This window comes from Chionomys nivalis, chromosome 2 (genome assembly GCF_950005125.1).
Source record: "Chionomys nivalis chromosome 2, mChiNiv1.1, whole genome shotgun sequence".
Taxonomy (NCBI): domain Eukaryota; kingdom Metazoa; phylum Chordata; class Mammalia; order Rodentia; family Cricetidae; genus Chionomys; species Chionomys nivalis.
Window position 1 is genome coordinate 48591150 of NC_080087.1, and position 27940 is coordinate 48619089.

The 27940-nt window shown below is 41.1% G+C and overlaps 1 protein-coding gene across 1 annotated transcript; it reads right to left on the minus strand.

The window, feature by feature from the left end:
• Positions 1 to 672: 672 nt before the first annotated feature.
• Positions 673 to 27211, minus strand: Nus1 (NUS1 dehydrodolichyl diphosphate synthase subunit). The gene is made up of 5 exons (XM_057762905.1): positions 26674 to 27211; positions 12873 to 12998; positions 11945 to 12094; positions 6504 to 6603; positions 673 to 4053 (listed from the first exon to the last, which is right to left on the minus strand). The coding sequence occupies exons 1-5, from the start codon at positions 27086 to 27088 to the stop codon at positions 3963 to 3965; spliced, it is 882 nt and encodes a 293-aa protein (XP_057618888.1). The 5' UTR covers positions 27089 to 27211; the 3' UTR covers positions 673 to 3962.
• Between the last annotated feature and the right edge of the window lie 729 nt (positions 27212 to 27940).

Here is a 27940-nt window from a genome sequence, read left to right on the forward strand (position 1 = left end):
AATACAATCCTATATAGCTGCTACTAAGGGTTGACTGCGAAAAGAGTAGAAAATAGACTCCTACACCCAAACCCATAAAAGACACAGCTTTTGAACCACATCACCACTATGGGTGTACTCCATGACAGACCACACTTGAGCTGCCGCTTACCCATCTTCTACAGACTTGAGCTCATTCTCCTCTCTAGAAACTTGAGCTGACACTTACCGATCTTCTTCTACAGACTTGAGCTCATGCCCACCCATCTTCTAGAGACTTGCGCTGACGCTTACCCATCTTCTAGACACTTGAGTTGATCTCTTCTAGAGACTTGAGCTAACCTACCCATCTTCCACTGTTTCTTCACTTTTCTTTTCCAAGCTTCAGATGCTGTTTTCCTAACAGCAACTTAGATCACTAGTTCTAAAGAAAAGGAATGGTCAACAACAAGGAACCCAGGATTACCTTTCATTTTTTGCACGCCTTTATATGTAATGTTAAAATAAATTTCTAGTCTCTAAATTGTTGTAGGATGGAAAGAAAAAAGGGAACACAAAGAATTTGAACAAAGATTAAATATTCATTAAATTAAAGGTAGATTGTCTTTTTCTGTATAGCTAACAGGCTGTGATGTTACTATTCATGTCCATAAAATAACCAAATACCCAACAGAAAAACTCAAATTCTAAGTGTATAGTTTAAAAGAATCTCTTTTATTAAGCCCAATATAGTATCACATTTAAAAATAAAAGTATGAAAGAGTTCTGGAAGGATTGTCACCAAAAGTGTAGTCAACTTGAGCTCAAAAAAAAAAAACTTGAATTTTTTTGTTCCCCGGATCCTTTTATTTTCTTAAATTGTATTGTTCTTTATAATAAACGTTAAGCCTCAAATTCTTTTCACAAAATCCTTTCCCACAAATTTTGTCACTTTACAGATATTGATTAGAATCTTGGGCAACTGCTAGCATATGCCCTGAGTTTTCCTTCAAACCATCCCACAGTCATTTTCCAAGTCAGATGCACTACTGTACAATGAGGTCACCTGGAGTCACTTTTGTTAAGTGCATTTCCTATAAACAAGAATTAAAATGTAACTTTGGTGAGGCCTGGGCTTAGATGAAAACTATACATATAAAGCTGTCTTACAATCAGGGTCTTACGTTTGAAAGGGAACAAACACTGTTGTGTAAGACAGTTGTGTGAGGCATCACAGTTCTTACCTTTCAATTAAAGTACTTCTTAAAAAGCTACATACTTATTTTTAAGTTAACATTCCTATGTTCAGTGAAAAATCAGCTTTTAGTTACTATGGGACTTGACAATTCCAGCAAGACAAAGCTGAACCTATTCTAGTAGTAAATAAAAAGCAAACGTAGTAAGATTGCAAATATTAACCTGGTAAAAATGAGAATGTGTTCCAATCAAGAGCACACTTACTAAAAGGATTGCTATCTCGTCATATGGTTTTTATTACACTTCGGAATCCCTAATTATTAGACTAAATGCAGCATTCACATAATACTACAGTTCATGAAAAGAGTATATTCTTTTATTGATTTGTTGTTTATACATCTTGATTCAACTTTCAATAATAAAATTCAATAAATTTGATTCCTTAATCATAAAAACTTGCTGTACATATTATTTACATGTTGCCAAAATCTACAGGCATAATACACATCACAAGGACTTCACTGGCACTAAGCATGGGACCGGGACCATCACACAGAAGGGAATAGTTAATTAACATACATTCAAATGGTAAATTATAGATATGCACAGTGTATTTGGCACTGCTCACTAATATTGGAACATTTTTATTGTCAAAAACAGGCATTCTTAGGCCTTAGACACAATGCTATTCACATTATAATCAGCTTCTAAACTTCAAACACTAACCAGTCAGCTTCAATCTACAATCAGACTTTGGAATGAAGTTAATCCCTCCAGCTTCTCTATACGCTCCATGCCATCTGCTGAGTAGGTTTGCCTTGGTGTCTTTCCAGTTGTGCAGCATGTCAAGGAGAAACAGCTTAAAGGGAACTCACGATGTCCAACTTATGATGATGACCTTGGCAGGAACTGAATGACCGGTGCTATTCAAGTTGTGGAGATTGCATTAGTAGTTGACCTCAAGTGAAAAGATTCTTGAATGCCTATATTTAAATTCAAATCCTTAATTTGCTTAAGCAATTATTCCTAAGGCCACAACAGACGTGGGTCATAGGCTATAGATTTGTTTTGCTGTATTATACTATGGAAAAAAGCATAATAATTCAACGCTTTACGATTTGTGGCTCTATTCCAAAAGGTAATTTCACAAACTTCATTTTAACAAACCTTGAATGCCCTTATTTCAATTGAGCCCAATAAATTGAATTCATTAAAGCTGTGCACACCCCAGAAGGTCTGTATTATACCTATCATGTTTACAAAAGGTATTAACTGCCTTTCACCCACTGTGGAGAAAACAAATCAGAGGAACACAGATTACAGTACAGGGGAACAAAAATGGGGATCTCTAATAACCTTTAAATACACTGTAGTTTCACACAAAATTTTGGCAATAAATTAAGACTTTAAAATTTTGTACAAAAAAAACTGAAGTGCAAAGTAATGTCACTGGAACAAAATTCATTTCAATCATTTTATTTCAAGTATATTTTAAAAATCATAAATGGGGTTTGCAATGCAAAGCTGACACAGAGTCTGACAAGCAATTCCAGAGCATACTTTCCAAACTCATGTTCTTTGCCATTTTTCAGATTTCTGAGGCCTATTATTTAAATTGCTCTCTTCTAAACATGCCTGACTCCTGTACACTTGCTGATAAAAGTTTTCTGAAAACTGTCCATCAAATATAAAGAATGGTTTCCATCCAAAGATTATCAGTGGAAAAACATTAAACATCTAGCAAGAATTTAATTCTGTCAGAACCAGTGCTGTTCTCTAGAATACAAGAGAACACGGACGATCACTTGATCGCTAAATTATGCTCACAGACTTTGGTAATACAGGCCTCCATCCTACCTAATCATTATGCGAAGTCATCACTGAGATTCACTGGGCAAAGAAAACCCCAGGAGCACTCGAGAGAGGAGCAGGTTACTTTTGAGGAGAAAAAGCTGCCTTGGTAATGTCTCTCAAATGTTTATTTTAAATAAGAAGCTAATCGAAACTTTTTTTTTAATGCTTTGGGTATGATATAGGATTCTACTGATTACCTAAGGTAATTGAATGTGTCCTCTGGGAAATTTTCCATCTTTACGATGATCATTTGTTCACTTTTTTGGTTTTTGACTGCCCAATTCAATATTTAAATTTTTATATTTTGTACTTTAATATTGTTAAGTTTTTTTTTTCCCCAAAATGATCTTTACAACCCAGACCAGTACTCTCAAGTCCCACTGCTTACTACACAGAAAAATGAAATGGACGGAAAACTGAGGAGGCTTGTTTGCTCTGCAGGTGAGCAAACTTTCAACAAGGGAACAACCCAGAATCTCTGAATGTCCCTCAAAATGAGAATACTTCCACTAGTAAGTCAATATATTATTCTTAAAAATTAAAGTTTGGTCACTAAGAAAGACTGAACAAAAATGATCCCCTCCCACCACAAACGACCACACCAGCTCTCTCTACTCACCCCGCCACTCCCCACAAAAACAGAAGAGTGGCAGGAGCTGAAGCCTCTCCATCTGAAATCTCAGTTCCGAAGACATGGCCGCTACGTGCTTCAACTGTAGGTGATGTACTCATTTGCCAATGTGCCCCATTTATAAATTTATCTCCATACACACATGCACGCACACACGCACACACTCACTCACTCTCAAGTAAGACACTTTTTTGTGTTTGTTGATAAATTATGAGGAATATGAACTAGGTGTGTACAAGGTTTTATAGGTACTTTGTAAACATCAGAGTCAATTGGGTCCTTTTCTCCAAAAGCCTGAAATCATATTCGCAACCAGGAACCACTACTTTCCCAGGCGCTGCTCACAAGCTGCATACTGACGAAGGGCGGAGAAAAAGTCCTCATAACTGATGTTTAGGTGAGAAGGCAAAGAACTGAAAAGAAAACACAAGGAGGGGGAGAATTAGATGATACTCTATAATATGGGGAGCGGAGTGATGTACAAAAGGCAGTTAAGGACAGAAAAAGGTAAATTATATGCAAAACAGGCTAATTTTTCAGTCAAACTCACTGTGACACAGCTCAAGCAAAAATAGTCACAATCTATTAATGCAAAAACCTGTTAAGATTAAAAACCTGTGTATTAACAGTGTACTCAAAGTCACTTTAAGAACTCTGTATGGTCATAGCAAAGGCAGTACTATTGAGAGTCTGTGGAAGCCAGGCTTCGCCTCAGCCAGAGCTGCAAGCACTCCCTCCCACACAGCGGCGCAGTGAGCACCCAGTAACTGAGGGCAAGCGACCCTCCTGCCAACACTGTGGGAGCATTTATTCCATGAAGACGAGCAGGTGAAAGGCGGTAGGAACACATTATGAGGGTCCCTTTAAGTTCTTTAAATCATTTTCAAAAACTGAAAAAGCCCTCAACTCTAAATAGCTTCACAATGAGGTTTGGAAATTCAAAACATTAAGGGCCAAAGACAGTCAGATTACAAAACCCACATTCAGAATTCCAGTCACATTAAATATACTCTCACACTCACACACTCTAACTCACGCATAATCACACATACACACTCACACTCAACCACACTCTCACAATCACACACACACTCATTCTCACACTCACACTCAACCACACACACTCTCACAATCACACACACTCACACACAAACTCTCACACACTCACACTCACACACAAACTCTCTCTCACACACACTCAACCACACACACTCTCACACTCACACACACAAACTCTCTCTCTCACACACACACACACACTCACACTCATACTTACTCACTCACACCACCCTACCACTCCTGTCTGAGCTTGTGGTTTTCCATGACAGCTCTTTACTTCCTTCTTCCAACTGTCAGGAATTTAGAAAGTAGCAGCCAGTTTTTCCTAAACACCTTAACATCAAATGAAAATAATGTCTGCTGCCAACTATATCTTACTGTCTCTATTCAAATGATATTGGGGGCATTCTTCCTAAAATTTGCTTCATATCCCCCTTAAAACTCCAGCACTCCCGGTGAGGGGAGACTGAGGCCGGGATATAAAATACATAGATGGAAAAAACAAACAAACAAAACCCCCAAATCTCCAACACCCCTGTCTTCTTCCCTCAGTATCTCAGCTGCTGAATGCTTCTTAACACACTCATTCTGGGGCTGAGATGCCTCATCTGACATCATGGTGCTTAGTCTGCTGGAGGCACCAAAAATACAGACAAAATTCAACAAAATATGCGTGCTGAGACAAATGTATAGACACAGATACAATGGACAACCTGTTATGTGCTTGCTATTTAAATCCTCAACTCTACATTAAAATGTCCATTTTAAAAAGTAACACATTAACCAAGCACGATGGCACATGCCTTTATAATCCCAGATCTCGAGAGGCGGAGGCAGACAGATCTCTGTGAGTTCAAGGCCAGAAGAAGTTTCAGGATGGCAGGGGCCACACAGAGAAACCCTGTCTAGGGAAAAATAAAATTAAAAAAGAAAGAAAACAACAACAATAAAACAAAAGCCAACTCTCTTTTATTCAAAATCAGGAATCAACAAGTAACAGTCTGCCTTTGTTTTGTATGTCTGATAGAAAAGGTTTCTCTTGGTAGCTCAGGCTTGTCCATAACTCACTATGTAGCCCAGGCTGGCCTTGACCTCCTGTTCCTCCATAACAGTCATCCCTATTTGTTCATGTGCTGTCTGTGGTTATCTGGCTGCACTTGCTAAGGTGGGCGAATTTTAGTTAAGTAGAAAGTTCCTGCATGACCTGGAAAACCTGAGATTCATTCTGGCCGTGTTAGAGTCTGAAAACCCTGTTCTACGAGAGTGAGTTCATTCCCTTCACTAAACTCACCCCAATCACAGCTATGGGCCCTTCAATTGTCTTCTTACTTTATCCTTTCTCCAACCCAACTCTAGCCATAACAGCCAAATGAGCCTTCAAAATCACCATGTCTGTGTCACCTATAGGCTCCCCTGTGTCCACTCCCAGACTGAACCACCCAGACTGTGAAGCCCTCAACCCCATTTCATTCACACCATCCCTCCAACAGAACAGTCCCCTGCATCTTTAAACAACACCCACTCACTATGCTTCCTACGCTTACTATAACACAAAATTTCCATCAGTATCAAATGCCTAAGTGGATTCCTCCGTCTTCCTTGGAACAGCAGCTCCAGCACTCAGACGCTGCTCACTCCCGTCTCCTGATAGCTACAGTCAACACCAAACATCCGCAGTCACACATTTCCTGTCCACTTCATCCACAGGCCCTTACTTTACCACCCACGCATAAGCTCCTGAGCTAGAGGATACAGTACAGTGCTGGGATCAAAGAACAAAACAAACACACTTTCAGTTACTTACACGATCTCGGTCAATCTGATTTGCCAGGGAAGAAAGCCTAAGGTGCTGTCCACAGGACCAAACTTCAATACTAAATCAGGATCAGGGAAACCATGTGAACCTTGGGAATAAAGACATGCATAAAATTAATACACACTATTTATACACAAACATGTCAATAAGATTCTTAGATTTCCTGTTCTCTTATCTGAAGCCTTATCTGAATGCTTAATAAACTTTAATTTAAAAAAAACTTTAATAAAAACAAACCTAAAAAAAAAAAGACAAAAAAATACTCAGAGGGCAGAGGCAGGCAGATCTCCTAGAGTTTAAGTCCAGCCTGGTCTACACATAATGAGACCCTATCTCAAACAAAAACAAAAGAAAAAGAGAAAACAAGAGCATCTATCTCCTGTCATTCCATGCACATATTTTACAGCTAAGGAACCTGAAAGACCAATTCCTAGCTACACAGTGTAAATGTTCTCAGTGTTCCCTAGAGCTCAAGCATCCTTAGAGACCTGGCTGGAGGGGATGCAGATATGAATGTTTCAACTATGAAAATAAATTTTGCAAACTACTCATATGGAGGAACAAAGGATAAGACAGGGAAAAAAAGTGTAAAGACGAGGAAAGACGACTTGAGCAATGGTATCAATTTAAAATGCAACTTTCAAATGCCATGCACAGATCCCTGGAGTCAGAATCTTAAGGCGTGTAAGCACGGCCAGCGTGCAAGTCCTTGGATGACTACTAACCCTGGATGGACAGAGGGAGCCAGACTAAAATGCATGAAAGGGACGCAGCTGGGAATCCTGTTGAACAAAATACATCACATTCAGGGCAACCACCACCTTTCCTCTCGCCAATGTAACCTAGATTTAAAACCGTGTGTACACCTCAGTTTGTTTGGGCTTTCTTGTTTTTTTTTTTTGTTTGTTTTTTAAGACAAGATCTCATTATGCAGCTCTGGCTGTCCTTGAACTCTCTATGCCAACCAGGCTGTCCTCAAACTTAAGAGATCTCCTTGTCTCAGCCTCCCAAGTGCTGGGATTAAAGGCATGAGCCACCACACCTGGTTTATTTGGGCACTTATCTTTTGCTTGTTTATTTTGATTTTCATTTTTTGTGTTTCCATAGGTAAGTTGTTTTTTTTATTCGTGTGATTGTTTTGTTTTGATTTTGTCTGTTTCAAAAAGGAAAGAACATAAAGTTTGGTGGGTAGAGATGTGGGAAGGATCTGGGACTAGAGGGGAGGAACCATGATTTGAAAACAGCTAAGCCTGGGTGGTTCTGGCTAAACCTCTTACTAGCTTTGTAATTTTGTTTGTCTCCTTTTTCCATCTCATTGGCATACAGACAATCATGATAAATAATAATGGTAATATGAGCAATATAATCCAGAGGCCAAAGTGAAGGGTAATTGAGGCAATGTGTTTAAAATACTTATGGTAAAGCAGTATGCTATATTAGTATCTTTATCATGATGATCACTTGCTGATAATTTCAGAATTAGTCTGTATTTTCTTTCTGTAGGCAAGACTAATAGTCATTTTATTTCTCTTTAAAAACGCAGTTTGTATTTTCTTTTATTGGTGTGTGAGGTGTGAGTACAGGCATGTGTGTGCCACAGCACTTGGGTGTATAGAGGACAAACTTTACCTATGAACCATCTTCCCAGACCCTTGTTCTATCTTTTCAGTTTGATTCCCTAATATAGCCTGAAACAGTCTGCATTTTTTTATACAGGGAGTAATTTTACTAGAAGAACTTCATGATGTTGGCATACTGGCAATATACACTACAGTCTCCAGGCTGTCAATTAGCAGATCTCAAACTGTTTGTTCACAAACACTTCTTAGCACTCTCAAATATGATTCTACTTATGTGAGCAATATCTACTAATCTTATCAAGTTATGGAAGAAAAACATTACTCTTACTATCTTAAAATAATATTTTAATAAAATAACTACATTTTACCTAAGTCAAAAAAGTGTGTGTTTTCCTAACTGAAAACACTGACCCTCAAACTTGTATGAAAATGCAAAGAACCCTGAATTTTCAAAATAACTGAAAAGAAAAAAATTACTACAATTTGTGTCCTCTCACCTCCATACATGTGCACAACAGCACATATGTGTAGTATATAAGAAAAATAGGCAAAATATTTAAACATGTACTTTGTCAAATAAATTATAGGCAGCATATTAGCACATAAAAGATAATCAACATCATTAGCCATTAGAAAAATATGAGTTAAATATTATCACATATATACTAGAAGGCTTAAGCTATACTTAAAAGACAAACACAAGAAAAGCAATGCTGGACAGCACTGTACAACAGCAAGAACAAAGAGAGAGAGACTTCTACTTTGCTGCTAAGGATACAAAATGGATACCTATTTTATATAGTATAGCAATTTTATAGTCTAGCAATTCCCTTTAAACATGAAACATTCATTCGTCACATGACACAATTCCATTATTAGGTATCTACCTTAGTGAAAATAAAACACACCCACACAAAGACATGCATGCAGGTGGTCAAAAACTACAAACAAAATGTCTAGCAACTGGCGAGTGGATAAAATGAGTATATCCACAGAACAGACTACTACTCAACCAAAGAATAAAGAATAATGAAATTCAGTGCACTAAACACTGACAAACCTCAAAAGTATTAGCTTTTTGGGTATGGTATCATACACCTTTGATCCCAGCATTCCAGAGTGAAAGAAAGGTAGGTGGATCTCTGTGAGTTTTGAGACTAACCTGTTCTATACACTGAGTTCCAGGCCAGCCATGGCTACACAGTGAGATCCTATCTTATTTAAAATGAAAACAATGATGGTGGTGGGTAGGGATAGGGATGGAGATCAGTTTTCTTTAAAGTCCACTGGAAGTATGACCATGCTCCAGTGAGTATCTGAGCAATACAAATTGGATTTTTCTCTTCTGGGTGGCAGGTCACAGGGGGACCAAGCTGGGAGGACTGGGAAGTGAGTCACCAGGATGTATTATGAGAAATTCCCAAATGATAAATAAAATATGATGTTAGAGAAAAAGGCTGTTCCATGTTAGGCAGAATATGAAAGTCTAAATATTATTTGATTGCTTTAATATAAAATTTCTAAAAAATGCAAAATTTAGTTAGTGGTTGCCTTCTGGTCTAGAGGGCCAAGTGAAATCTGCACACAGCTATAAAGGACTTTGGGAGTGGTGGTGTTCAGTGTTCGGTAATACCCTATCAGCTAATTAAGTTTAAAACCTACATCAAGGATTGTAGGAGCAAGAGGATCAGAGCATCTGCTGTGAGAGTGTCTCCTAGTAATGTGAGATGCTACACCCATATGGTCTCAACAATGTACCTGCCTGAACATGAGCAAACAAGACCAGCAACAAAAGACATGCTAAAGTGCACAGGGGAAAGCCCAGGAGGCCTCAGCCCTACATAAAGAACTACAGGCAACTAAGGAATGCTCGAAGACTTCCCTAGGGACAAGCACACAACTGGTTACACAATACCAAATGGTCAGTCCTGAAAACATACTCACAAGTAACATTATACAGACTGAGCAAGTCATATGGGGAAGGCAGGGCTGTAACAACAATGGGGGGAGGGGCTGTGTAACAACAATGGGGGGAGGGGCGTGTGTAACAACAGCTGATGCAACCCTGTGAATTTCAGCGAGAACGTGGAGAGTAATACGGAGGATTTGGACACAGAAAGGGAAGGGAGAAACAGTAATCTTGAAAAATAAAAGAGAATTTTCTGAAGTCTGTAAACATTTTCATTATACATTAGCAAACCCTGAAGCTCCTTGGCTCACCACTTCAATAACTTCCCAAAGGGATACCTTAAGGCCACCTATATGCCACCCAGGCTACCATTTAGGACATAACCATAAATTCCTCTCTAATTGGGCTCCAAAATGTCCAAGTAATGGTCAGTATCTCAGTAATTCTGATAAAACAGTCCTATGCAATAGTCTGCTACTCCCTGAGCCCCAACAGCTAACCAGTGACAGAAAATAAGAGGTGAAATAAGAGGTGAGCAGTCAATAAAAGCAGTCAGCAAGTTCAGAATAGAGAGCAAGTGATGTGGGAAGGTCATTTGTCAATCTGTTGTTTCATTGGTTAATCAAAAAGAAAACTGCTTGGTCTGATAGGGCAGAAAATTAGGTAGGTGGAGTAGACAGAACAGAATGCTGGGAAGAAGGGAAGTGAGCCAGACGCCATGCCTCGCCTCTCCAGGTCAGATGCGACGAAGTCAGCAGCCAGGTCAGACATGCTGAATCTTTCCCGGTAAGACCCTATCTCGTGGTGCTACACAGATTACTAAATATGGGTTAAGCAAGATATGAGAGTTAGCCAAGAAGAGGCTAGATATAATGGCCAGGCAGTGTTTAAATGAATACAGTTTGTGTGTTGTTATTTCAGGGCATAAGCTAACCAGGTGACCAGGAGCCGGGCGGCAGGAACGCAGCCAGCCACTCCATCAACAAGCAAGTAAAATAACTGAGGTAGAAAATGCATGGTTAGTAAGCAAGTAAAATTACATTCTATGGTAACGACTTGATATCACAGTTACAGAAGCCATCAATGGACATTAGTTTCTTAGAAATTAATGTCTTAGAAAGTTCCTAAGGGCTCCAGAGAGAAAGAACAAACCAAAGGCTTTCACCAGCAGTATGGGGTGAGGTGGAGTGAATATACATGTATGTGTGTGCATATACACAAGATGCTGTGTTTTAGAAAAAAGTGACACATACAGTGGTTTATCTGCACAGCAAACAGAATGAATACAAAAAGGAGGCATGGATAAAAGGCTGCATTTGGGGGTTTACCTCATAATAAAGTTCTTTAAGCAAAAGCCCAAACTAAAAAGGAAAAAGATGTGGAAGAGGGACAGAAAAGTAAGACTAAAATCTTACTTCCAAGAATATTCATTAAAAAGAAAAATTCCTCAAAAACCCTTTCCTTGAACCAGCAAGACGGCTCAGTAGGTAGAAGTGCTTGCTTCCAATCCTGGTGAGCTATCCACATTCACGTAGTGGAAAGAAAAGCAATTCCAGAAAGCTATCCTCTGACTGCTGCCCAGGTGCCCACACACACACTCAAATACCTATTTTTTTAAATCCCTTTCTTTTATTAAATCTCCATGGTAAGTGCAAGGTCCGTATCTTAAAATCATTTTCACATGTGGGTCATTAAACGTCAGAACTGTAAGGGGTATAGTAATAAAAGCCTCCCCCTCCCCACAAGACAAGGTCTCACTATTTAGCCCTGGCTAATTAGCCTGGACCATAAAGATCTGCCTGCCTCTGTCTCCTGAATGCTGGGATTAAAGGCATGAGCCACCAGGCCTGGCAAACCGGATTGTATAGAATGAAAAGAACCAAAATATTCTCTTTCATCTGTGTCTTTGGGAGACAAAATGGGAAACATTCCTGACTTACTAAGTAAGCCGTCTAGCAGATCTACATCCAAATCTGTAGGTCTCCTCTGCTGCTGAGCTACTAACTGGCAAAAGTCCTGGGCAGCTCTCACAATATCCGCTTTTCCATCTTCTGGGGACAGCACCTTCACTGCTGAAGGGCAATTTAAAACTAGAAAAAAAAAAAAACAGATAAGGTAATTTTTAAAACACACTCTTCCATATTTATTTCAAAATCAGTTTTATGAAGTAAGCTCAGACCAAACTAAAGACAGACAGCCAGGAACCACTCGAGTCCTTCGGTGTCGGTACCAAACACACCCTTTGCTCCTCTGAAAGGAGCCATGCAGCCCAGGTCACAGCGGTGCCTGTTTGTACATACCAGCTTCTCTAAATCCTCAAAGCAGCTTTGCATTGTGAGTAAACCCTCTACAAAAGACGCTAGCTACAATTTTTGCTATCTAAAAATGCCATCTACACTCACAGTCAATTTAGTAGTAACATAAAATAAAACTTCAAACTAAAGAAAACTGTGCTTCAGTGGAGTATGTGTGCACTGTCCACACACCTATCTGGCTCTGGAAGCGACTTTATAACTATAAGACTAGATAACTGGTAATAATATAAAAGTAGTACATTAAACATTCATATTACCCTATAGAAAAACCAGTTTTGAATCAATTTATATACTCATTAAATTTACTATTATAGACGTATCTGTTCTTGGGCTTCTCTGTTCACAGGGCTATAAAATCTGCATGGTTAAATAAATTCTTAAACATGGATTCATTTCTATAATGTCAATTGCTATTCTATTATTTTCTGAATATTATTTTCTAGCAATATAATTGATTATAATAAAGACCAACAGAGCAAAATAAATGAAGAATGTGACAAAATCCACCCTGAAACACATATGGTCATGTGCCCAGTTGCCCACATGTACTTACCTTGATCGTCTTTGTCATTACTATTTGCAAACTCTGGTGAGTATTTGGAACAATCTAGGCCCAAAAGTTCCTGTTGTTGTTTTAATATTTCATCCATCAATCTGGAATTATTTCTCTTGAATATACCTTAAAAAGAAAATTATGAGCAAAGAGATTACAACCAGGTTAGGTGACACTCTTCAATGACTACCAGATGTTTGCTGTGGATACAATACTAGACCCAAAACAGGATGCATTTCAAATACAGCAGTAATGGCTAGTCTCAAACTAGAATCTAAAAGAAAAGCATGATACACAAGAACTGTGAATATGACACACTAGGACTTGGGAAGGAATTTTAAGAGGTCCCTTACTTGAGACCTTTGTTTACTGACATCCTAAGAAACTGAAATTCAGTGTCCTGGGGGCTGGTCTAGAAATGTCTTTACTCCTGATTGTCGATCTAACATCTTTTCTCTGCAGGTTTATTAGCTAAATTAAATGCTACTGCCTCAATTTGATTTGTTTTATAAGAGAAAGCAGTATAAATTATGCACAAAGTAAAAAAAAAATCAGAGCATAACTGTTGAGAGGCCCTGCTGGTCAGATGTTACAGTCTACCATAGCCTGGCAGTTTTCTCTAGGCTTGGCAACAACGAGGACTCCCTCCTCCCCAGTGAGACTTCCTGCTCTCTACCTGCCCTTATCTGGAGAATGTTCCTAGACCCAGAGGACTGCCGTTATCTGAAAGCTGTCTAAAACCTGGACACCTGATTTATCTCTAGCATGACCTCTGGCACAGTTTCCTGCTAGAAACCTTCCCCTAAGAATTGTCCTAGGAGCTTTGCTATAGATCCCTGTTGCCACATACAGGAGCCTTATGATAGGAGTGTGCCATTTAATGCAAACTAGAGTTTGTTCCCTGGCTTCCCAATCCTATATATTTCCTATACTCTGGAATAAAGTTGAGCTGATTTGCTAAAGTCATCTCCCTGAGGGCTATCTCTGTCATATCCACAGTCATCCAAGCTCGGTTTCTAGCTTCTGCAGCCAATTATCCAGAGGAAGATACAGGACCACGCAAAACTCAAAAAATTTAAACCCAAGTACAAAAATAATTTTTTTTAATCTTCCAACCATGCACAGCAGTTAAGGTTTATGACCACCACATCCCTTAGAGAAAAATAAAAAAAAAAAAACTACATGACACCCATCTAACAATCTAAGTTAAAAAGAAGAAGAGGAGGAGGGGAAAGGAGGGGGTAGGAAGAGAAGGGAAAGGATCAGCAAGCAAATACCAAGCTGGACTCATCCACATAACAGTAATGTGGTGATTTGAATGAAAACAGCCCCCATAGGCTCATAGGGAGTGGCGTTATTTGAAAGTATTAGGATGCATGCCCCTGTTGTAGAAGGTGTGTCCTTGTTAGAGGAAATGTGTCACTGGGGTGAGCTTTCAGGTTTCAGGTGCTCAAGCCAAGCCCTGTGGCTCACTCTCCTTCCTGTTGTCTGTCAATCCAGATAACTCACAGCTACCTCTCTCCAGCACCATGCTTCTCTTCCCTCTAGGATGATAATGGACTAAACCTCTGAAACATAAACCAGTCCCAATTAAGTGTTTTCCTTTATAAGAGTTGTGTGGTTATGGTGTCTCTTCACAATTAAGATAAGCAGGAAAAAAAAAGTTTTCCAACAGAAGAAGGCTTATTACAAGAAGTAAGACTTGGGGGTCTCACAGATGTCTCAACAGGTGGGCAAAGGTGCTTGCTATGGGTTCAACCCCAAAAGTCCACATGGTGAAAAGAATCAATTCCCACAGTTGTCGTCCGACTTCCACACACATGCCCTGGCACACATTCACTGACCACAAATACACACACACACACACACACACACACACGCACGCACACACACACAAATAACAATCTAAATAAATAACTAAATTAATAAAGTGAAACAATTTTTCAGTGCAAGATTTGAACTAAATTCAATCTAGGATATTAAAAAGATGCCTATAGAGAAGCCATCAGACAGGGGAAATGTTAGACAGAGTGGGGTCTGGAACGCATAAAATACACACACAGACTGGCGATGCAAATGTTACGAGGAAAGGACTGAGATGCGACTCTAAGTTTTATTTCATACTGCTGGCCAAACAGATATTCGACAATGTAAAAGCAATGTCTAGACAGGCAACAGGCTCCTACAGGGCCCCACACAGAATCCAGTCGGAGGACTACTATAGCCAACCTGAGTACAGAGAGTATGACGTAAGAGAAGAATGAAGACCATCCCATGGCTTTCATACTAGGTAGTAGAAGACTACATTTTTTTAAAACTAACTTATTTATTTGGGTGGGAATGGCACACACAAGTCATAGCACACACATGTGAATGTCAGAGGACAACCTGAAGGAACTGGCTCTCTTCTTCGACCAAAGAGTGGGGAGAGCCTTGAGAGGTGGCTCAGCAGTTAAGAATACATATTGTTCTTGCAGCAGACCCAAGTTCAGTTTCCATATCAGGCAGTTCGACCACCTGTAACTCTAACCCAAACTGAGCTTATGTCTTCTTCTGGACTCTATGGGCACCTGCATTCACACCTACACATTCCCGTGTGTGTGTGTGTGTGTGTGTGTGTGTGATTAAAAGTAAAATAAATCCTTGTTAAACATGCAAACTTGAACAATGATAGTTACAGATGCCATTAAGAGCAAGTCAAAAGCCTCCCATGTATAATACAAAAATATCTGTGCCACTTCAAAGACCAGATAAATATATAATATAAACATACAAATATCACAAGAGTCTCATATCTATGAGGATGAAGTCCAGGTCCGTCCTCATAGCTCCTCGGAGAGAATTCCTCAGCCCTCTCTCTCTCACTACCCAGAGTTCTCCTTGAGTCTAGTCATTCAGAAGTCTTTAAATCCACTAGGGGGCAGAGCAAGGGTAAAATTTATACAGCAAAATTTAGGGTTCCTATTTAAAGGTATGCCAAGAAGTCTAGTAAAATAATGAGAAATCTCTGTGAGATTAATGTCAAGTCAACCATGTTGAACAAATATTTGAATCTGTAAGTAAGAAGGTGTTGTTTTGTTCTGAATACGTCCAGTTCATTCCAACCACAACTTTTACCTCAAAGTTCTGTAAACAAGCAAATGCAAGCAGGGAGAAGACTCAACAGCCATGGTGCCTACCTTTAATTCCAGCACTCAGGACACAGAAGCAGGCATATCTCTAAATTCAAGGCCAGCCTGGTCTACAGAGCAAGTTCCAGGACAGCCTAGGCCACAGAGAGAAACCCGGGGGGGGGGGGGGGGGGTAGAAGGGGGAAGACACCTGGCTCTCAAACAATCAGAACAAGTTGGGGGAGAGAACAATAGCTCACATCTGTAATCCAGCACTTACGGAAGCTAAAACCAGTGTGACTACTGTGGGTCTGAGGCCAGCCTAGGCTACATTCTAAACTCTAGGACAGCCTGGGCTATGACTTGAGACTGAGGCCTCATCTCAAAGGAAGGGGGTGCTGTAAAAGTAAGTTTTATGCATTTAGGGCCAAGGAATGTAGAAAAAGGCAGAGTGAGAACTACAAATGGATGAGGTAGGTGGGCAAGCATGCAGTTCTAGACCTAAAGGCAGCACGACCTGCCCAGCCACCCAGGCGTCATCTCCACTCTGCAGCACCACCACCTTCATTGCCCACGAATAAGCCAAAAAGAGCGATGGTCTCTACACCCTCGTTCCTTTTGTCCACTGCCATAGTAGCTTCCAGTCACTGCAGCCTTTTTCATGACAAGCACCTTCCAGCAAGTTTTCCTGCCCCTTCCAGAATGTTTCACTAGGCTAGCAAATCACTCAGCTTTGGGTACATCTCCATCTCATCCCATTCCAACTCAGTGTCTTCAATGGCTCCATGCAGTAATAACCCCCTCAACATAAACACTGCTGTCTCTGCTTCGACAGCAAACAGGGAGAAATAATGCATGTTTAGGAAATAAATCAACCTATTTCTTTGTAGCTCTATAATCAACAAAATTAATCAACCTTAGGCTTCTCAAACAGATGTAGTCACCCAATCCCTACCTTTACATGACCTTCAAAGGCCTATGCCTGCACAATTCTCCCAATTCCTTACAGAACAGCTAAAGTGTCATTTCCTTCCAGAGACCTTTCCCAGTGTCTCATTCGTCCCCTAATTCACAAGGATTTTGTTCAAATCCCTTAATAAACTTAATATTGCACTTTTTAAAGTAGCATTAACTTAACCAACCACCTCCATCAATGAACTTGATTCTTACCTGTGAATTTCTAGCTCATTTATCTTTTTTCTCCCAAGTCTCCCTCTAAATAACAGGAGTTCAGTGTTTACTTAAAAAATTGAATTATCAGCACACAAAGTGCCAACCAGCAACAAAACCTGAGGGGCATGAATAGAAACTCTCACAATAGGACACTTCCTGATTGCATGCAGAATTTACAAGGCAGAACGGTTGAGCCCGACTCAGAGAGAGCCTTGCTCTAGGCTAAGCTGGGCAGAGAACAGCTGATAATAAACTATAGTTTCTGCCCAAGGCTTACATGAAACAGGCACAGCTGACCCTATAGCTGACTACATTCTACAGCATTTATTTCATCCACAAAGTATGTGAGGATGATCAGTTTACGATACTCCTCGGCAATCAGAATCTACACGTGTCACATGGTACAAGAAAGACAAGACACAAGGCTGGCTTTGACTGCCATAATTTTTCAAGAAATAGCACAGGGTATGTGGACTTTGGTTTTTTCTCATTTATAATCTACCCTATTTGTCTTCTACAAGGTAAACTGATCCAAAAATGTTGGAATGAAAAAGAGGGTGAAAATTCATATTTGGATTTAACCAATTTGAAGAAAACCCATCTGAAAACACACCTTTGAGAAAGCAGAATATCATACTGCAATTTAGCCAGGTATTTTAAGACCCAGTGGTACATAACTAGACCCCAGCACTCAGAGGACTGTGGCACGAGGACTGAGGACTCCAGACCAACCTGAGCTACACAGTAAGACAACAACAAAAAGAAAGGAACTTTATCCCCTTAACGATAAGGAACTAGATTCAGGGTGGTCAAACAACTGTCCTTAGTGTTGGAAGGATTTGCTCTACAATCTCGGTCTAAATTACTATCAGTCAGTCTTTATTATTCTTGGTATTACTTTTGCTTGATGGGGGCGGGGGAGGTGCATCTGCCATGTTGAAGGAAGGACAACTTTGTAGAGATGTTTTTCCACTTTGAAATGGATTCTGGAGATGCAACTTGGGTTGTCAGGTATGGCAGCAATCACATTTAGCTGCTGAGCGTCTCGAAAACCCACAGTATTAGCTTTTGAAAAACTCAGAACTGTAGCATGTGGTGGTTTGAATGAGAATGTCCCACATAGGCTCATGTATTTGTACATATGGTCCTCAATTGGTGGCACTGTTTAAGGACGCTTCAGAGGTGTGGTCTTGCTGAAGGAAGTGTGTCACACAGTATTAGCACAGCAACAGAGAATTACTACCACAGCCACAGAAGGGACTAATACTATCTTTCTACAGTGTTTTAAAGGACTGAGAATGTTCACAGGGAAAACATGTATTTGTTGTGAGATGTTTGTTTACACTGTGTGAAGATGTATTGTTGTGATTGGTTTAATAAAGAGTTGAATGGCCAATAGCTAGGCAGGAAAGAACAGGTTGAACTTCCAGGCAGAGGAACTCAGAATGAATCCAGGGCTGTGAAGGATACCAGCAAGACATGGAGGGAGTGGACATACAGAATGGAAGAAAGGTAAAAAGCCATGTGGCAGAACATGGATGAACAGAAACAGGCTAATTTAAGTTACAAGAGCTAGCTGAGACAAATCTAAGACCAAGTTTACATAATTAATACATCTCCATTATCATTACTGGGGAGCTGGCAGTGACAAAGAAAGTCTAACTACAAGTATTCTTGTAGAATCCCCTAGTAATCTAATGTACGTTTTGTTATGATATAAGGAATTTCTGTTTTTGTTGCTCTATAACTATCTTACAAAGGCTTGATTTCCCAAAGTTATTATAAACAGATTAGTGAAAGAGTCGTCTTTGAAAACACACATACATGTACACAAGCACAAACATCTCAAATTCACATGAAAGAATAAAATTTTATGCTAGGAAAGCTGCACCTCAGGAAAAAAAATAGGGGTGTGTGTGTGTGTGGTGTTTCTTGATAAACAAGAGGTATGTGCTTTGGGAGCCAAATGTGTCTCTTTTATATTCTAGGAAATGTTTGTAACTGTGGTATAAAAACTAAGTACAAAGTTTAGACAACACTAGAATGCTCCCTGACCAGGGCACACTGGAATGTTCCTACCCTTGTCCTGGTGTACTCTGGAATCTGCAGCAGTGCAGTTCTTTGGTGCTGCTCTGTCACTGACACAAATGTATCCTTCCCTGCTCCATTCTCATGAATATGACACAAATGTATCCTTCCCTGCTCCATTCTCATGAATATCTCTCAATTCTGGTATTTTACCAAAAATGCTTCCGCTGATTTTGTTCAGGTCTCAAAATAGAGAAACTGGTATTTCCGGGACTGGATAATATAGTTCAGAGGTAGAGCCTAGCATGCACTAAGGCCCTAGGTTTGAATCCCAGGACCACATATCAACCAAACAATAAATCAACCAATCTTGCCTGTACTTCATAAAGGCTCTTGCAAAACTCATGTGACATATATAATCAAATGTATAAAATGACTATGAAATATATACTCAAATACTTAAAATACACATTTAACATATCTATTAGAATTTTCATAATTGTTCCTTCTGTAGGAACAATCCTTTTAAGAAACATCTAGCAAAAAGAATTCACAGGACAAAGACAACACTAAAAAAATCTCTCCTAGGTGCCAAGCTGTGCAATTAAAGCAGTGTGTCCTTATATACATGCCTTCAATTTTAATGCCTTTTATTTTCAACTAGAGATCTAAGTAAATTACCTGTTGGTTACCTTCGTTTAAGCTCTGTAACACACAACCATCACACTACTAGAGGAGAGTCTTTAGAGAAGAAAACATATACTTAATAGCACAATCATTTTAAATGAAGAATATATATATATTAAAATTTTACATGACTACTGCAGTCATAAACACAAATCCTTATAAGTCATTAAATTATTTTATTTTATTGGAGAACCTCAGGACACCTCACACATAACAATTTTATGCTAGGACATTAACATACTGTAGCAAGGAAACAAACAGGACTGATGGCTTCAGGTAACAGCTTTAAGCCCTCCAACACAAGTTGAAGACACACAGACTTTCTCAGTTCCAGCTGCACATTTTATTTAACTGTCTGTTTCATTAGCATCGGGATGAAGCACAGGGCTTTTCACACATGAGGCAAGCACTCCTCCCCACCCCAGCAACATCTCCAGCTAAAGTTGCACGTTCTAAAACCAAGAATGTCTTCATAGCTCTGCTAATCTGCTGAACAGTTAGTTCATGGAGAGCAAGAGCTCCATAGTTAAACTGCAGTGATTAGACAGGCATCCAATAGCTAGGGGTGGCTGTTTAGATCAGTGAGTTGGGAAACTACCTGCCTTAAAACGCCTTTTGTGAAGTTTCTATCACTTGATGTCAGTGCCATGACACAACATAGTCAGTCCATAGAGTGACTACTGTCTGTTTTCTAAATGATGAAAATAATATAAATTATAAGAACATAAATTAAATAAAATTTGGTTCAAATTCTAGACCTGTTTCCTTAGGCGATATGTCTCTTAGCATTTAGATTCTGTTTCCAGAGTTGGAAATCCTTTAGAATTATTGCATTTTTGTATAGCATGTACCGCACAGTAAGAATTCAACAGAGAGAATAGCAAGATGACTCAGCAAGCAGAGGCACTTGTCTTTGAGCCTGGAGTCCTGAGTTCAATCCCCCTGGACCTCACACAAAGGAAGAAGAGAACTAACTCCTGCAGGTTGTTCTCTGACCCCATGAAGGTGCTGTGACACACATAGCTCCATACCAAATAGCTAAATGTTCTTTTCAAAAAGTTAAGATAATTGTTACTATTAAAATTTAATACATGGGACCGAAGAGACACATCAGTAGTTAAAAGCATGTACTGTTCTTGCAGAGGACCCAAGTTCACTTCCCAGCGCCAACATAAGGCAGCCCACAGTTGCCCGTAGCTTCGGCTTCAGGGACCTAATGACCTCTTCTGGCCTCTGAGAACACTTTCACTTGAGGAACCTACATGCAAATTAGAAATAATAAATATTTTTTAAAAGGCTTAATCCATAGATTTATCACTATAGTTTAATAAAAAAGTGTTCAGAACAAATTATTCCTCACATCAAAAAATGAAGCAGGACAGAACCTTTCAGAGATAAAGCAAGAGAGAGATGAAATAACTCAAAGAGCCTACCCAAGGAGGCGGACTTGGCTGGATACTCTAAGACTCAATGATAGGATTCTGGTAGAGTCCTTTGCAAGAAAAACGAGAACAGGACATAGTGGGATGCTGAGATAAATGCAAAATTCTAGGAAAAGTGAGGAGTAGGGATGGAGGTTCCCTTCCATGAGTTTCTACCCATGGGAATACAAACACTCCAGATATACCGTTCAATATATCAAATACAACCATGTGTGCATTTGGACTTTCGATAGATCTGGCACCTCTGTAATTCAACATAAGGAGAACAATCATTATTAAGAGTTATACCTCCAGCTAGTATCTATGTCATAGGCCCAAGTAGAACAGACTTAAGTTTACGTTCCCGCTGCAACTCAGTTCCTTATGCTTGTGTATGGGAAGCACAGCCTCTCAGGAGTCAAAGGATGTGTACTGCCTGACCATAGCAGGCATTTAACACCAAGCCATACCCTGAAAGAAGCAAAAGGGAGTAGAGATGACATCCGTGGAATGATTGTCTGATGTACAACCGTGAAGTGCACACACACAGAAAACAGAAATATCTTTAGAGGTACCCGTCATTCTTAGGAGCTCCAGGAACAGAGTAAGAGAGAGGCAAGACAGACTAACTGGAGGTGATGCAGCATGAGACACAAGTCTGAGGTGAGGGTAGACCCACAAGGATCAGAGTGAGCTGGGTGGTGATGGCGCATGCCTTTAGCACCAGCACTAGGGAGGAAGAGGCAAGTGGATCTCTGTTGAGTCCAAGGCCAGCTTCGTTTACAGAGTGAGTTCCTGGACAGCTATGGCCACACAGTAAGACCCTGAATCAAACAACAAAAAAAGGAAGGAAGGGAGAAGGGGAAGAAAGCATTTCCAGCACTCCAAAAAGAAGTGATCATGGGGCTGGAGAGATGGATCAGAGGCAAAGAGCACTGACTGCTCTTCCAGAGGTCCTGAGTTCAGTTCCCAGCAACCACATGGTGGCTCACAACCATCTGTAATAAGATCTGGTGTCTTCTTCTGGACTGCAGGACACATGCAGGATGAACCCTGTGTACATAATAAAAAATAAAAATTTTTCAAAAAAGAGGTGATCACAAAAAAAAAAAAAAAACTAAATATGGTGTAATAAAAGGTACAGAGACCCATGAGAAATAGGTTGAGAAGGCTGGGTGGCACTGGGCAGTCCTGTTAGGGCTAATTTGAGAAATCACTACCCCAAACTATTGCACAGGACAGATTTACAAATAAAGAGATAGAAGCAGAAAGAACAAAATATTTTTGCTGTCTGGTTGCTGGATCTCATACAAAAAATACCTTGCTGACTACTCAAATTATCAATACATGAGAACAATGTGAAAAATGACGTGTGGAGGGGTGAATTTCGGGCCTCAGAACTACATCCACTACGCTCCAGCTCCAAGCCATGATTCATCTTGCATAGCCAAGCGCCAGAGTAGCTTTTGTTCTATGTTAAGGTCAAACTCCATCGTGCAGGGGCATCATACAAGTAGCTTGATAAAAACAGATGTCCAGCTGCCCAGTAAGTATGCTGAATCAGTATTTCCTATAAACATTTCAAGGACTCCTTCTCAAACTTCTCTAAACAACCACACAATAAGCAAGATACCAATGAGGACAGTACCCATCCAGACAATATGCAGGACTGTGTACTTCAAGTGTACAGAAGAAAGTGTAACAGCCCAAAGACCGTAACACCAAATACATTAAAAAAACAGTTTTTAACACAGTCCCTATCATAATCATTTCATAAATCATAATCATATAGACAAAATAACCAACTCTCCTTATGAGAACTGTGAGCTCAAAAATTCCTGACCAATCTTCTAAGAAAATCTCACTTTCCAATGAATGAACACGGCAGAAATTACCATGATAAAAACGTTCCCATGTATTATAAAAAGCACGAGGGCTGAACTGCAGAGCTCAGGGCTGTGTGCTCAACTTGCCAAAGACCCAGAGTTTGATCCCCAGAACCACCAAAAATTAATATATACAAAACATATTTGAAATGTGATTTTCCGATGGAGGGGGTGTTTGTGCGTGTGTGTGTGTGTGTGTGTGTGTGTGTGGTTAGGAGGGAACCTATAGGTCCAGCTTTAGGGAAGCTAATGCACAATCATCTGAATCCAGGTATTTGGGCAGCATAGGAAGAGCTCATTAAGTAAAAAATAAAAATAAAACAAGCCACAAACCTGTAATCCCAGCACTAAAGAAAACTGAGTTAAGAAAACCTTAATGTACCAAGCCAGTCTACCAAGATCTGCCTCTTTCTAAAAAAGCAAGCAAGCAAAACCATCAATTCACAGGAAGAGACATTTCAAAGTACATAAATACAATGGGTATTTTGGTCTAAGGATTAAAAACCATCTAAAACCCATCATAATTAGAATGAATGTTACGTAAATACAGATTTGAAGTTGAAGAGATACAGGATGGAGAAAATAAAATCAATAAGCTTGTCTCCAAGGTGACTGCCTCAGCTCTACCTTGAGGCATGAGCCATTTTCGCCACAGCTGAGAAGTAAAATCTATTTCCTTCACTCAAGACAGATGTGTGACTTCTGCTTAAGCTAGGTCCTAAAGCCTTGCAGCTTTGGTCTGCCCCGGAACACCTGACCTGGAGGCACTCTGTATATAAGGAAGCTCAGAGTAGCCATGTGGGAACCATATGAAGACAGATCTCCTCTCTCCTAATCCAGCCACTGCAGACCAGGAATAAAATGGACGACCCATAATGGCAACCTCTGCCTTCACGCCAGTTATCTGACTGCATCTCTGTAAGTGACCCCAGGAAAACTGCGCAGCTGAACTGACTGAACACATAATTATTTTAAAATACTGAACTTTAGGATCGATTTCTACAAAACCACATATAAGCAAAACAGCTTCTAAAGCAATCATCTTACTTAATTTTCCAACATTCTGTTAAGGAAACTTATCTGTTCCATTCACTGTTCCCAAGGCTCCATTCAAGGCTCAAAATCTTACCAAAGAGGTGGCATTTCCAGTTCACATATAGAGACAGCAGAGTATTCAAGCTCCAAATCCTATCTACTTTTGCGAGTTCCAATGCAAATGTCATTTTCCCTCTTAGAGCCACAAGAGGTTAACAGCACTGCCAAGAGATTTTTGCCTTTTTCTCTCCCTGAAGTCTTTCGCACTCAGCATTTGTGATTCATGTATCAGTCTTCGTTAATGTACAGTACACATCTCCTTGAATGTTATACCATCAGTCTGTGTTAATGTTCAGTACACACCTCCTTGAATGCTATACTTCTATAGCACGGCAGGTATTCAGAAAATGTAGCATTTATGTCTACAGCAATACACATAAACTTTCCTAAGTACCTGTAAGCTTAAAAAGAAGTATAGTGGAGGAAATAGTATAAAGTTAAAATATCTTTGTCTATTCAAAAGTTTGGCTTTCTCCTTGGCCACCCAATCTAAAACTTTATCTCTTTCCTCACTGTTTCCTTTCCGCTATCACCTTCTCTCCCCTACCTTACTTTTCCTGGTTATGCTTCTAAAACTATGTATTTTTTAACACACTAACATCAGATGCCAGACTTAGGTTCTGCTTTCATTTACTTCTGCATGCTCACGCCTGGAAAGGTATGGTATTCATATATACCCAACTTGCTTGCTGTGTGAAAAAATCAGTCAAAAGCCAGGATAAGTAAATTGAAGATCTCTTATTCAAACTATGAAATTATCGCCTAAAAATGCTTTTAAGTAGCACACAGAATCCTTCAAGTCCATTTAGTAAAAATGTTCCTTAAATCTGTTCAGTTCTCAGTCAAAACTTGTTCGAAGTTGACTTCTTTTCATGGCCAATCGTTTTCCTTCTGAGAGCACATGACAAAGGACTTGAGTCACATCAGAAACGCAGTAACAGGAATTGCAGGAACAAGGAAGTGATGTAGTATAATCTCTGCTTGGAAGCAGTTGAACAACTCAGCTTTGTCTTTTCCTTCCTACTGGATATAAGTCAATCCGCATTGCTTAATGTTTTTAATTTCCATTTTTTATTGCCATATTATATCCCTGTAAGACTGACTGCAATGGTTTAAGCAAGAGTTGTGTCATCAAACAGTCTCCTGGCTTCTACTGGTCTCTTGAGTCTTTAGGAAGCTCTGTATTGTCAGCCTCCGAATACACCAAGCTTTACCCTACAGGGCCAATCACCCGTTTCAGATGGACGGGCTCCTGTGGAACCGCGCTCCTTGGTAGTAGGAGTCACTGATTACTACTTACCCTATCCAACCCTGCACTTAAATATCGGGCTGGCAAAGAGTTAGAGGTAAAACCCAGGTTGCTCCTCTAGGGCAAGCAGGCAAGGCAGCACGAAGAAAAGTCATTTTTCTTCCCGAAACCGCAGCCCTAACTCATCCTTACTACCACGGCTTTATCTTTTAAGGAAATACCACTGCATTGGGGCTTGACTGAAATTCAACTCTGACATTTGGAGTCTCCACTCCCCACCCCCATTCTTCAATGCCCTACTCAAATTTCATCTCCTCTACACCAGCTCTCAAGTCCCTGTCTTCAGAATTTCTCTCCTTTCTAGTAGTAACTTTATCACCCCCCCCCCGCCCCAAACGTCACCCATCACCTAGGGTGTGCCTTTCCCCACCAGCCTGAGAGTACACAAGAAGAAGGCAAGATTCCGAAGAATATGTTTGGCATAATGCTTTAGGCGTGTTGCCATGCCGTACGTGCTGAATTTTGTACTTAAGTATGATGAAATTCATGGCCTCGATCAGAACTTACAGGAAGACAACCGCATCAAGTACCGTACGGGCCACTAAGGGTAAATGATCACACATGATCCCGAGCTTCAGAGATCGGGGTGTACTTTTCAAAGACAATTCAAATGCCATCTAACTCCAAAAGCTCATTTGGAAAACCTACGATACGGCTCATGTATAAATCCTTCACCGCCCGGTCGCACTTGAGATAAATGCACTGAACCCCTTTGAAGAGACGCTTTGAAGAATGCACAGACCGGTTACAATTATTTCCCCGTTACTACTTTTGTGACCTTGGGCAACGCAGTTTATGTTTTGAATGAACGTCAGCTCCCTCTTCTGTGAAACAAAGCCAAAACAGGTACCTTAACGGAACATAAGTATTTTTTAAATGTAAAACACACACACACAGCAAAATCCAAAGACTCGGCCAACGTTTAATAAAACTGATTTCCCTTCCTCGAAAGCGCTGGCACTGTGATTTATACCTGAACTCGCAGGGCCTGGCGGGCGGCGGCCTCGCAAGGCGACCTGGAGCAAACTAGCCAGAGGTGTAGTCCTCGGACTCGGAAGCGTCCTCGCCACCCTGCCTCCCACCGGTCCTCACCTTGGTGGTCGTAGACGCTAATGTAGGAGATCCCCACGGCCATACACCACACCACGAGGCTCGCGATGTCCGAGTAGCTGGGCTCCTGCTCCTCCTCGGTGATCACCAGGCCCATGTGCACCGGCAGCTTCTGCAGGGAGCGGCCGTCCGCGCGCCAGCGCAGACGGGGGTGGGTGGCGGTCGGCCCGGGTCCCCCGTGAAGGTGCCGGTGATGACGCCGGTTCCTGCCGCCGGCCGGGGGCTTGCGGAGCGTGAAGACGAGCGGCGCTAGGACCGCGGCGGAGGCGGCGCGACAGCAGCGCCGCCAGATCCAGTTCCAGGTGCCGAAGCGAACGCGGAGCCAGGAGGCGACCGTGCGGTGCAGGCAGAGCAGCGCGTGCAGCACCCGCCACACCAGCTCGTACAGCCCCGTCATACTCCCGTGGCGCTCGGGCACCGTCTCCTCCCTCCGGCCCACACCCGCGGCGCGACGGGGTCTTATCCTCCCCAGCGGCCGGCGCGGGCCATCGCTCCGCGGCCCCCCACCCCCCGCGCCCGAGCCCCTCGCCACTGCCAACACCTCACCTAGCCCCCGCCGCCATCTTCCTCCGCCCTCGGCAGCCCCGCCCCCGTTAGTACATGGACAGTTCTGATTGGCTGCCGGGGCGACTGGGAGGCGAGGCTGGAGTCGCCACTAGGCGACGTGGAAGAGCGTGCGCTTGAGAATGAGGCGGGATCGGGACGCTGGCGCCCCCTGGGGGTCGGGAGGGCGGCGCGCCAACGCCTATGGCTTTTCTCCCGTGCGGTGTCCACAGAGTAGTGGCTGGATTGAGACCAGAGGATTTGGGCATCCGGTGTTGTCCATCTCCTCTCACGGCCATGACAGAAAAGATTCAATCTAAGTAGGAGCCGGGCCTTTAATCCCAACACTTGGGAGGTAGAAACTTGCAGATCTCTGAGTTCGAGGCCAGCCTGTTCTGCAGAGTGAGTTCCAGAATAGCCAGGGGTACACACGGAGAAACTCTGTCTCGAAAAACAAACAAAACAAAACAAAAGTGATCTAAGTGAGTTGGGAATTACAGAGAGAATCCACCCCGTCAGCAAGTGCAGATGTTGGAAATCAACCAGGGTCCCCGAATAGATGCTCCCAAAGTCTAGAGTCTTCTTGGAGAGGTCTCATTACAGTTCCCTGTCCAATCCTCCCACCAGAATAAAACTTCCCAGAGTGGGAATGAGGACCTTCAGACCTAGAAACAGAACTGCCATGGCATCGTTACGGTCAGACTCG